General features: G+C 42.3%; 1 protein-coding gene across 1 annotated transcript; it reads left to right on the forward strand.

Moving 5' to 3' along the window:
* Positions 1–238: 238 nt before the first annotated feature.
* Positions 239–868, forward strand: LOC130990683 (RNA polymerase II degradation factor 1-like). The gene has a single exon (XM_057914907.1). It carries the CDS (start codon positions 239–241, stop codon positions 866–868), a length of 630 nt encoding a protein of 209 aa, XP_057770890.1.
* Positions 869–12826: the final 11958 nt, after the last annotated feature.

Consider the following 12826-nt stretch of genomic DNA (forward strand, 5'->3'; position numbering starts at 1 on the left):
GAGTTGTGGGATATGCGGCGAGTTCGGACATGGAGTAAGTGAATGCCACCAGATGGGTGAGTTCACACCCGAGGGACAGGCCGAGGTGTATGCTGCACAGGGGTACCAGGGATGACCGCCTTATGAGCAATGCCATCTATACAATTAAGGGCAGCAGAGCTTGGGTTGGAGTAACTCAGCTCCTGGCTAAGGGGCAGGATTAAATAAAAATAGCCAATTCCGCCAACCCACGCAGCAGATGGGCTATCAAAGTAAACAACCGTTTTACCCACCACAACCGCAATATCCTCCTCAGCAGTACCGGCAGCAATACCCGCAGCAGTACTCTATGCCGCAAGGAAACTTTCAGCCGCAACACTTCCAGAATGCGCAGCAGATGCCACCGTCGAAACCGTCGCTGGAGGAGACTTTGCAGTCTTTCGTGGAGGTCAGCAAGCAGAACATGGAGGTGACCAAGCAGAATATGGAATCTCAGTCCGCAACCATAAAAAGACTTGAGACCACCGTGGGGCAACTGTCGGGCACTTTGAACCTGTTGCAGCAGCAGCAGCAGCTCGAAAAACTTTATGGCCAGCCCTTGCAGACTCACCAAGCTCAAGCTATCATTGTTCTCCGCAGTGGTAAGATGGTGGATAATAAAGTGAATGTACCAGAGCAGACTACGGTACCAGAGCAGACATGGATGCTAGAGCTGATAAAGGCACCAGAGAAGACGATACCAGAGCAGATGTGGATGCCAGAGACTAGGGTGCCAGAGCAGATGAAGGTACCAGAGCAGACCAGAGTACCAGAGCAGACATGGACACCAGAGCAGACCAGGGTACTAGAGCAGATGAAGGTACCAGAGCAGACCAGGGTACCAGAGTAGACAAGAACGCCAGAGCTGATCAGACCGCCAGCTCTGACAATGCCATCAGCGCTGCTAAGGTCGCCAGCTCTGCCCAGATCACCAGCTCTACCAAGATCGCCAGCTCTGTCAAGATCGCTAGCTCTGACGAGTTTAGCCTTGCCAAATTCAGCTCTGCAGAATCCAGCTAGGCCAAATCCAGCTCTGCAGAATTCAGCCTTGCAGAACCCAGTCCTGAAAAGGTCAGTCCTGCAGAATCCAGTTCTACAAAATCCAGTGCTGCCGAGCTTAGCTCTGGCGAGCCCCTGCGAAGAAGAGAAGGCAGAGCAGCGGCAGCCGCAAAAATAAGGAGACAAGGAGAAGGAGGTGAAACTTCACAAGTCTACTACACCTTATCGACCACCGATCCCTTTTCCGAGCACATTGAGGAACGAAAAGCTGGATAAACAGTTTGCCGACTTCTACAACATTCTTGCTAAGGTCAATGTGAACTTGCCTCTTCTTGATGTGATCAGAAATGTCCCTGCTTATGTAAAGTTATTCAAGGAGTTGGCATCCAACAAAAGAAAGTTCGGCGACAATGAGAAGGTTCTGGTCTCAGAAATTGCAAAGTCTATCATACAGCAGCCTTTGCCACCAAAGCAGCGCCATCCAGGTAGTTTTGTTATTAATATTGCTTTGGGAAATGGTAAGGAAGCTACGGGTATGCTAGATCTTGGTGCGGGAATTAACTTGATGCCTTACTCTATTGTTCAACAATTAGAGTTAGGTAATTTGAAAGCTACCCGAATGTGTTTGCAACTTGCCGATAGGTCTGTTAGATATCCTCGTGGGATAGTAGAGGATGTGTTGGTGAGTATTGGGGGATTGATTATTCCCGTTGATTTTGTAGTGTTGGAGGTTGGGGAGGTTCACGAGAGTGGCAGAGATTACACTCTGTTGTTAGGAAGACCCTTTATGGCAACCACTAACACATTGATTGATGTTAAGGAATGAAATATTAAGATGACTGTGTTAGGGGATTCCGTGTCTTTCTCTGTGTATGGTAGTCGTGCAATGCCTTCTGCAAATTTTATTAACGAATGCTCATTTATAGATCCTATTGATGGCTTGGTCGAGACGGTATTTATGCAGGAGCAGGAGTGTGTGGAAATTTTTGCAGGATCAGCCTATATAGAGGAGTTAGCTCGAGAAGCCGACGTGATGGAATGGGGTACGCTGCCTCTAGATGAACCTGTGGGGTCCAAGAGACCCAAGTTAGAGCTGAAGGAACCCTCTGAAAATATCAAGCACGTGTTCTTAGAAGAGAAAAAGGAGAAGCCGATGTTCAGATCGGTAGAGCTATCTCGGGAGCAAGAAGGTGTGTTGCTAAAGGATGTGTTTGACCCTGGTGCAGTCGAGCTGTACATTGAGAATGCTATGGAGAATATCAGAGTAGACGGTCATAGCATGAAATCCTACTATGGGCACTTGAGTACTCCGATGGTGGTAGAGTCTCAAGCTCTGCACGATCCTGACTGATGATCAGAGCTGAAGTCGGGCTGGCGACTTTAAAACTAGCGCTTGGTGGGAGGCAACCCACTGTTGGTTTTGTTTTAGTTTTTATTTTTCTTGTTCTTTGCTTTCCGTTTTTTGTGTTTTCCTTGTCTTTGGTTGCTTGTGCGGTTGCTTTGATTCTGTGTGTTGATGTTTTTGTTTCCAGTGCTGCAATTCTACTCTGACTTTGCCGCCAGCGCTGAAGAATGCCAGTGCTAAAAAGTCTAGTTCCAGACCTGCAATTCCACTCTGAAAAGGACCAGCGCTGACATTTCTACCCTGCCAAAGACCGCAAACTCTTTTTTTCGCCGCCTCTCACAATCTTATGCTTTTCATCACCTATGATCAGGGACGTCTTCTAACTCTCTTTATTTTGTGCCCTGAGGACATGGCTTTCTTTAAGTGTGGGGAGGTGTCTTGTTTTGTTGCATGCTTTCAATTGGGCGATTGGTCCCTTTATGCGATTGATCCATAAGCTCAAAACCGACTTGCTGAATGAGGAGATTGCTCTTATCAATTTCAAGAAGGAAATGATTGATCCAGACGAAGGTCTTCCCAAAATCAAGAAGGATCACAATGACTTGTGTAACCTCTTTCTTGAAACAGAGATCAAAACGAAGACGCAACTTCATGAGTTTAAAACTCGGGTTGACAAATTGGAACTCGAATTTTTGCAGACGTTCATGCCTTCAACTGAAGTCAGACTGCTTGTTGCAGAAACAATGCACCCTGTCCTGACTCGCCTTGCAGCAGTTGAACAGCAACTTCAACGTCCTCAAGAGTCCCCTCACTCTGCCCTTCTTCAGAAGATGTTTAATGATCTTCAAGAGTTGAAAAGCCGACTCCCTCCCGATGATGCCAAAAAGGGGGAAGAGGATATGAAGAAGCAGCGCGACCGAAGGGAAGAGGATTGGATTCCTCCATCCTTGAAGAAGGACTTTGACTTTGCCAAGGCTGATGATCTGATCTCAAAGTTTGCTCCTACTACTGCCTCAGTTGATCTAAACAGAAAAAGTGCCAGAGAAAGCTCCTCAAACAAGCCAACGATCAAGAAGATGAAACTCGATTTCGCATCAAGCCTGCTGGAAGGTCAAAAGCTCCAGCACTACTTCAGTAAAGGACTGATGGTATCATACTTGGACAAGTTTGAACGTCAAGACAAATGGATACCATCTGAGTTAAATGACTGGTGGGAGAAGACAAATGAATGCTACACCAAGTGGATGGTTTTTGCCAACATCCAAGGTGATGGAGACTACCAGAATGATGCCTGGAAATATTTCCTGTTGCAGCAGCCAGAACGAGATTTAGTCTTGAAAATACAAGATGCCCAAAGAAAGCTCGGAACGAGCATTCCTGATCCTATGAAGAAGATTGTGGCTCCACCAAGGATCAAGAATGGAGTCAACAGAGACAAAATCAAGACAGAGTTCAGAGCCATCTGCAAGATCTGGAATATGAATCCAGACTCCCCTGCAGCCAAAGAAATCAAGGAAGCAGTCTTCAAGTTGTATAATCAGAAACCTTGAGTCTTTTGGTTGTCTTCTGCCTTTCAGTGTTGTTCTTTTCTGTTCCTAATTGTAATTTAGACTGATGACTTATCAGTCCTTTATTAATGAAAATAACTTATTTTTTATCTCAACCTGAAGACAATGACTCTTTGTACAGGCTCTGATTATGTTTTTCTGTCTTATCCTGTTCTGTTTTAGAATTGTTTCGTTCTTAACTCTAAGTACAATTTTTTAGGTTCTATTGTTAAGGGGGAACTGTTTTCACCCTAGTTTTAGAACTTGTGTTGTGAGTTCAGTTTTTTTGTTGTCTAGAACTGCTGTATGGTTTTGGCATCATCAAAAAGGGGGAAATTGTTGGGAACCTTGTGGAATATCCTAATCCTTGTTTTGATGATACCAAAATTCATAGGTCTTAATTGTAATAGACTAGAACAGTTTTGAACTTAAGTGTTAGAGTTCGTTTCTAGTTTAGTATGCGGTTCGGAAGACTGAAGACTGAAGGACGAATGACTGAAGACTGAAGACTGAAGATACCAACTGAAGTATCAGTTGAAGAATCAGTTTGGAACTGATTACTTAATGCGTGCCACAGACTGATACTAAAGTCAAGTATCAGTTGAACATTCTTCCTCGGACTGATCTTTCAACGTTCAAAGGAAGCCACGTACTCACAAGAGTACAGCCGCATTAAATGCAGAGATCTCAGGATCTTATCTCTGCAGAGGTCATTTCTATTTGGTGGTTACTTTATCAGAGACGTCACATCTCCTGTCCCTCAAGAGAGCCGTTTCCACCAGACAAGTAACCTCAAAGATTGAAGCCTCAGCCCAAATTCGAATTGCTCTCCAACGGAAGAAATCTTGAGGACGTTCTACGCCAACGGATATATTTAAGAGTTCTCCTACAAATAGCACTCGAGGATCACTTCAACCTTCACCGATTCAACGACATAAGCTGAAGCTCTGCCGAAATTGCGACTCAGCCTAAAGCTTAACCTTCCCAAAGCTTGAATCGAAGAAGAGAATTCCAAAGCCAAAATCAGTCACTGCTGATTACATACATTCTCTTAGACCTTAGGCCAAGGTCAGACTTGCTACAAAGAACTTGTTCTTTGCAGTATAGTTGGCACTCGTTCAAACCTCCTTTCCAAAAGAAAGATTTGAGTGTTTTGAGTGATTCGGAGTTCAGAAGGGTTTTCTGACTCTGAGAGTCTTAGCGCGGGTTGATCTAAGCAAGAGAAATCCGACACGAGTGAAGTGTGGGTACTGAAGAAGGGTTTTCTTCAGTGGTACGGTTGTATGCACCCGGCAAGCACACGGTTTGGTTTGCAGTGCACCTGTTAAGCACTTGCGAAGTGGATTGTTGGTCTGATCAACCGACCGTGGATGTAGGAAAGGGTTTTTTCGAACCACGTAAAAGTCTCTGTGTTGTTTACAGCTTTCAGTTTTACATTCCTACTTGTGTTGTTTCAATTTATAAACTGAATACTGATTAACGGCAAAGAGAAACCTAAGACCAACAACGTGCTCAACCGAGGCTATTGCGAAACTAAGTTTAATTTCCGCTGCGTATGATATCAGTCTGACTGTTCTATCTTTTGATAGTCAGGAAAAGTGTTATCATCTCTATTTTAGCAAACTCGACTGAAGCCCATAAGTGCATCAGTTAAGTTCCAGTAACTTAACTGATAACTCCTTACTGAAGAGCTTTCAGTATCAGTCGTCAACCCTGTTTGGTCAAAACTGTTTTCAGTCAACAGGTGTCTTTGTTTGCGTGTAAAGTTTCGTTTAGATCTCTATCTTGAGATCCCTCTGATTGAGGAATTTTCAAAAATAGCCCATAGGTGTATTCCCCACCCCCCATACACCTATTCAAGACCCCCGGGACCTAACATACTGTTTTGTTGCTTCGTAAACTTTAAGTTACTTGCATGATCAAGAGATGTGTGTTGATTGAAAATTTTTGAATTGACGTTGTTGAATGTTTGGATGGAAATAAGCATCGTTGAAACGCTCTCTTTCTAGGATATTCATACTGATTTTGCTTGAGGACAAGCAAAAGGCTAAATGTAGGGGGGGTTGATTTATGCCTAATTGTTCGTATTTTGGGGGTTTGCATGTGCGTATTTTAAGTTAAATATTCTGGAAATTGGTGCGTTTATGGTTTGTTTTATGCTTTGCAGGAGATTCTGATTTTATAGATGGAAGAGTGTGATGTTGGAGATGTTTGGTCAAAATTGCGTACTTAGGCGCAAAATTAGTGTTCAGAGCTAAAAGTCCGCGCCAGAGCAGAGCGAAAAAGCCCGCGCCAGAGCGAAAAAGTCCGTGCCAGAGCAGAGCCGACTTACATAGTCAGAGCTGGCCATCTCAAGAGCTGAACTTCACTATAACAGCTGAAATCTCCAGAGCAGAACAAACTTGTCAGAGCATAGCTAAACTCGACAGAGCTGACTACGCGCCAGAGTAAACACATTCCAGAGCTGGGAAGATTCGACAGAGCTGAACTATCCAGAGCTGACTTCCAGCTCTGGCATACCTTTCCAGAGCCGCTTATGTTTCCAGAGTTGGCAATTTCTCGCCAGAGCTACCGCGTTACTTGCAGAGCACGCTGCCAGCTGGACTTGCCTTTGAATGCACGATCATTATCTTAAAGATTCCAGTTTTGCAAAGGCCGATTTAGATGGTAATTAGGGTTGAAACAAAGTCTATAAATAGGGTCTAAATATTCATGTAACAATCAATCTTTTGCCCTAATCTTTCGTTCCACTTTGGAGAATCATCCTTCCGCAAGGCAACCAAAGACTTAGGCTTTCCACGTTTTCATTGTTCTTCAAGTTTTCGAGTTTTTAGTTCTAGTTTACTTTAAGTTTAGTTTTGTTTAGCTTTCTTTTCGAATTTGTGATCAAGTGATAGTGGTTGCACCTTTGAGAAGTTTATGGTATTTCGTATTTACGTTTATTTACTTGCTTTGTTTAAATTATGCTTTGCTTTCAATTATGCAATTTCAATTTTGCACTTTCAATTATGCAATTTCAATTATGCGTTTTCATTATGTTTATGCTTTCCTTTAAATTCTGCACTTTAGTTTCATGCTTAGTAGATTAGAAGCTTTAATTTACAAGTCTTTAAATTATTAGTTAGTATTTAAATTCTTAAGTTGCTTTTACTTTAATTGTTTAATCTTGCCTAGGGTTTAATAGTTTATTTTGCCTAGTTAATTCTAAGTTCCGTTTTTAATTAAGTTTTTAATTAGAAGTTTAATTTCACGTTAAGTTTACTTTAAAAGTCTTAGTTTAATAATCCAAGTTTACTACTTTCTCGTGACATAATTAAAAGCCCTTAAAGATCTTTCTTGAGAGACGACATTGGGTTAACTTACCACTGCTAGGATGTCCTTGTTCAATTGCAAGCCAATCTAGAGGTGTTTCTAGTTGAGTCAATTCGCGTCTGCATTACATGACCGCCCTAAACATGCCTAAAAAGGTGTAAACCGTAATGATGTGCTGACGTGGGTACGCAGATGAAGAATTTGAAAAACTATTATGTTAGAAGTGAAATATCTTTCAGTTACCAACAATGTGACTGCAAGCAACCGAGAGTAAATACAAGGAAATGACTGATAACAGTTTGTCTATGAAATAGGACTACTTACTAGTCAACTGAATGTAGTAATCAGTCGATACCACAAGTGAGGCAAAGATGAGTTCATCTGGTTCCCCTTTGACTGATGATGGGGAGACTCAACTGATGATTGTGCAATCGGGTTGAGAGTTCATCCTTCATTTGTGAGTTTGTTCGAGTGTTGGATCAAAGGTTTTCAGACTAATTAAGAGGCTTCATTCGATTGTAGCTTTAATCAAGTATTAGTCCATTTGGATAGAGCTTTATCATTGAACATCCCCTAAAGTATGAACGTCTTTTCTTTCAGGGATGAAAAGTGATCATGAAATCTTTTAGGAAGAATTTCTTTAATAAGGGTGAGGATTTTCCTTAGATGACTGCTTCTGCCATCGATATGTGTCGATGTCCTTCTTGACTTCAGATGATTTCTTATGAATTAATTCTCTAGTGGAATGAATTAATACTTATTAATTAATTATGATCTGGGCTGATCATAGAAATTAATTCATTAGAGGCCCATCTTTATTCCTTGTATTTGGTCCCTGGACTGGCCCAAAGTCTCCTGTGCCCTAGTAGGAGAATTTTCGCCCATCACAGTTATTGGTGCCCTAGGACTGTATTTTGTATTTAAATACAATTGTCTGCTCTCAGAAAGACACACACGATATTTAGGGTTTCGAGAGAGCAGCAGAGGGGCGCCAACTTTGAGAAGGCCGATTTCTCCTTGGGAACTTTCACAGCTCGTTGTCCATCCAACGGTAAAAGTTGAGCGGGATACAGTTCAGAAGATCAGAACTGGAGTCTTTCAACTCAGTCATCGACAGCCTCAGCATACAATTCTCAAGTAAGTGTTTCTAACTCCAATGTGCAGCACTTAAATTCATAGGAGCATGTTAGGGATTAATCGTTGTATGGTGAATTAAGATCTCCGAGAAACGATCATATTGGGGCTATAATCCTTCATATACTTCCTTTGTCCCATTATTTATGACACATAGCTTTTCGACTCGGAGATTAAGAAAAATAAAATTAGGGGATTAATAGTGTGTTTAAGAATTTGTTGATCACCAATTTGTTCAGCTCGAATCATGCAAAATCCAAAAATAAAATATATGTGCCCATTGAGAATTCAACTCCAATTCATCGAAATAATTATGAAAAATCCATAAACAAAAGTTAATATAAAATAGACCTGCCAATCGAGAATTCAGCTCGAATCACTAAAATAATTATGCAAAATCAGAAACAAAAATTGAAACAAAAGAGATCTACCAATAAAAAATTCTGCTCTAATTCATAGAAATAATTATGCAAAATCTAGAAATAAAAATTGAAACCAAAGATGTTGACGAAGCTGTCGTTTGAGCTTTGTGCAAATAAATAATCCGGTGCCCACAACTAGACTAGCTAGTGGTAAGTCCAGAGTCGAATCCACAGGGAACTGAGCAATAACTTCTCCTGTAAGGGTGTCACTAAAAGGGTTTTGTTTTCTGCAGCGTTCTGACCAAAACGTGGTTATGGGCAGAACGGGTATCCAACCTAAACTGAAATAACAAAGTAGATAAATCAAATAACAAAATAATTCTGACTTGGGTTCGAATCACTAAACATGAATTAACACTCGATCATCGGTGCAAAGATTAATCACTATATTCGCATACCAGTGGTTATAGGCATAAGAATTGTTGTGCCCCTATTGTCACTTGTCACGCACACAACAAACCCTTGCCCAATCTATCCTTTCAGTTTATGATCCCTTAGAAGGGTCAGCTAATGGAAATCAACTACCCCGGACAACATCCATGCTCTCTGCGATGGCCTATCGCTAGTTGTGTTTTGCCCAGAATGCTTTAAGAATTAGATAGACCCACTTGACTCTTACACCGATATTTCACAGCAGTCACGGCTCCAACACCAGTTGCACTATTTTGGAGGTCGATGGCAACTCGCCTTATGCCCAAATTATTACTTGTGGTCAGAACTTCCTAGTTAACTAGTGATCAATTAATTAACCAAGTTGTTACAACCTTTTTGGAATCAAACCTAGTGTATCGGGAATATGCTCATATAGTTATTATGCCCAAATTAGACCTCTCGAGTTTATTCATTCATGCTTAGATCATCTTTCCCAAATCAGAATATAAACTTAGTCAACCATAACGTAAATAACAAAAGCAAAAGATATAAAGGAAAGCATAACTGGAATTGAAATTACTTAAATGAAAATCAAAGTACCTACGGCCGAAAGTGCCGTGCAAATCATAAACATAAAAGTACGAGATTACGCCCACAGCCTGGGCTAGCTTCAACTCTCAAACAATGCACAACAGAACGGAATTTCAGCACCCTTGGCTTGTGAAGCTCGTCGGGTATTTATAGGAGTCATTAGGGTACGAAGGCCTAGCCCATTAGGTGTGGCCGGATCCATGCAAGCATGGAGATGCTTATCCTTTTTCAGACCTAATCTTCATGAAGATATGTTTCCTTTTGGATAAGGCATTGGTTTGGCCTTATCGGTCTCTTTTGGATAGCTGCCGCCTTTCTCGAACTCCTACTTGTAATCCTTCCTTGCCCGTCTGTTGTGCCTCCGTCTTCTCTTGCCTTCCTTCCTTCTCTTGCCTGCCAGCTCTCGTGCGGTACTTATGGGCATAAGGGATGATTTTGCTTCCAAAATCCCTTTGCTTCCGGCACATACCTCTTTCACGAGAGGTGACAGCACTTTCGACCCCTGGAGTGCTCGGAGGATTCTTCTGCTCGGCTAATTCCGCTGCTCAGATGATTACTCTGGCAAAGCCGACTTCGCTGCTCTGGCAACTTTGATTCCGCTGGCAGCTTTGATTTCTCTGGCAAAGCCGACTTCGCTGCTCTGGCACTTTGAATCATCTGGCCCTTTGAATCCGCTGGCAGCTTGATTCCTTTGGCCCTTTGAATCCGCTGGCAGCTTGATTCCTCTGGCCCTTTGAATCCGCTGGCAACTTCGATTTCTCTGTCCCTTTGAATCCTCTGGCACTCTGCTTCTCTGGCATTTTGGCCTCTTTCCCACAAGCTGGTCCTGCCATTGAACTACGCCCTCCCAGGCGACCAAACGACACAAACACAAGGAAAAAGACTCGATCTAGACTTAAAACAAGCATAAAAACAGAGCACAAACCTGGGCTCATCAGATGTCTGCCCAGTTATTGAAGATAATCGAAACAAAAATAGAAATAAAATCAAAACAGAAATCAAAACCCAAATTTTGAAGACAAGATCTGCCGAGATCTAGTCTCCAAAAAACAAAAATAAAAATAAAAAGATCTACACATCCCATATCCAAAAACAAAAAATAAAACTCCAGAGGAGACGACAGATCGACGGAAGACCACGCCGCTGAACGGCGTAAAGGCGGCGAGGGTGGGAGAAGGAGAAAGCGGAACGGCGGAGAAAGCGGAAGGTGGAGACGGCCCTACGGTGGAGGTGGTGGAGGAAGAAGTGAGGCCAAAGATGACAAAGGAGTCGAGTGAGGCTGAAGATGTCAAAAACCGCTCCTGGTTTAGTTGGTTAGAGAGGGTGTGAAGCTGAAGATGTCGCCAACGGAGGAAGCGCGGTGGAAGAATGAGTAGTAACAGCCACTAGGAATTTTGCAGAGAGAAGGGAGGCGGCGGGTAGGGGAGAGAGAGAAAGAAGTGAATGAGTTTTAATTAGGCTTAGTGATGAGGAGGAAAATACGTGCATGCCTAAGATTATGCCACGTGTCTTTGAGAGAAGGGAGAGTCAGAAGATAATATCTGGATGCCACGTGGATAACAGTTCTGGATGTACAAGACTCCGATGAGAAACATAGGAGAGTATCATCAACTTTGTTAAGCGGGCTCTGCTCTGTAGTGAAGCCTCATCAGACGTGTTAAGCGGGCTTTGCTCTGTAATACAGTACTGAACAAGAGGACAAAGCCTGACAAAAGTTGACGATGACTACACCCTACGCACATCCATCCGCCTACTTGTACGTCAAGAGCGCATGTATTTGTGGAAATGACCAAAATACCCTCACTGTAATTCTATAAATAGTACTTCATTTCTTTGTATCCATTTACGTGATTTTTATCTAAGAAAAATACACTATTCTCTCTCGATGTTTCCATGGAACCACAGGTGAACCATTATCATCATACACCACTCAAATAGTCATTTAATTATGAACTCATCAGTTAGGAAATAAATTAGACTTATATATGAATTTTAATTAAATTCTTAATTAACTCCTACTTTTAACCGAAAATAGAAACATGCCATTTAACTTGAGACAACCCAGGTTCCTCCCTTGATATGTTTGAGGTAGCAAGAGTCTCTGATCCTGCTAAGTCTGTGTCAAGCAGGGATAAAGTTGTTAAGGCCACAGGGTCCACCCTCGTTATTAAGGGGAAACCCCCTCAATGTTTTAACAGGGTTGGATGTTGCCGGGTCAGTTGATGGAGGGCCAAGCGAGGCTGCTGCAGGTGAGACCAAGAATGCTGAAAGGGCCAAGGAATCCCAAGCCGATCCAACAGGTGTGTTTGAAAAAGATAGCGTTGCTCTATCAACAGAAGGGGCCAATGGGTGTGCTTGAAGAAGATAACGTTGTTGTTGATGATCCTGCAGCTCCTGAATGTGATAAACATGTTTGAATTCGAACTTATTTGTTTTTTGTTCAGTACTTTATGTGATTTTCAGACTTTTTCCTGATGTAAAGGGTTTGCACTTTATGTGACCTTCAGACATTTTACTCCTTATCTACCTCGGTTGTTTGAATTGTCCTAGATCCGTCTTTAAGTTTGCGCTTTGAGTATCGCGTTTCATCTAGCTAGTTTCTGGGATGGTCTAGCCCATGATATGAAGTTGGGGCAAGGGGATGTAGTTGTCGGATTTTGGAGGTGGCGGCTGCTGGGCGTCGTGATTTGGGGCGACCTTCGCCACGAAAGAGAGAGAGAGAGAGAGAGAGAGAGAGAGGAGGAAGGAGTGGAGAGGTGGCGATGGGCGATTGGACTCAGATCAGAAGAAGTGGCGCACCGTCATAGCCGATTTAGGTAGTGAAAATTATTAGGGATTGAAAGATAATTTTAAGAGATGGAATTGATTTAACGTGTTTGGAGTTGAGATATAATATCACCTAATTGTGCATGCACAGATCATCAAAATTGAGACAACAAACATCATATAAAACTTTATGACGATGATCAGAAGAATACACTATTAGGAATCTTTCTTCGATCACTATTTAGTAGTCATAACTAATGAAAACATGTTGCTGAATTTATCTGACGAGGCCCTATCACCGAGAAATTGAAGGAACAAAA

Source organism: Salvia miltiorrhiza, chromosome 6, assembly GCF_028751815.1.
Source record: "Salvia miltiorrhiza cultivar Shanhuang (shh) chromosome 6, IMPLAD_Smil_shh, whole genome shotgun sequence".
NCBI lineage: Eukaryota > Viridiplantae > Streptophyta > Magnoliopsida > Lamiales > Lamiaceae > Salvia > Salvia miltiorrhiza.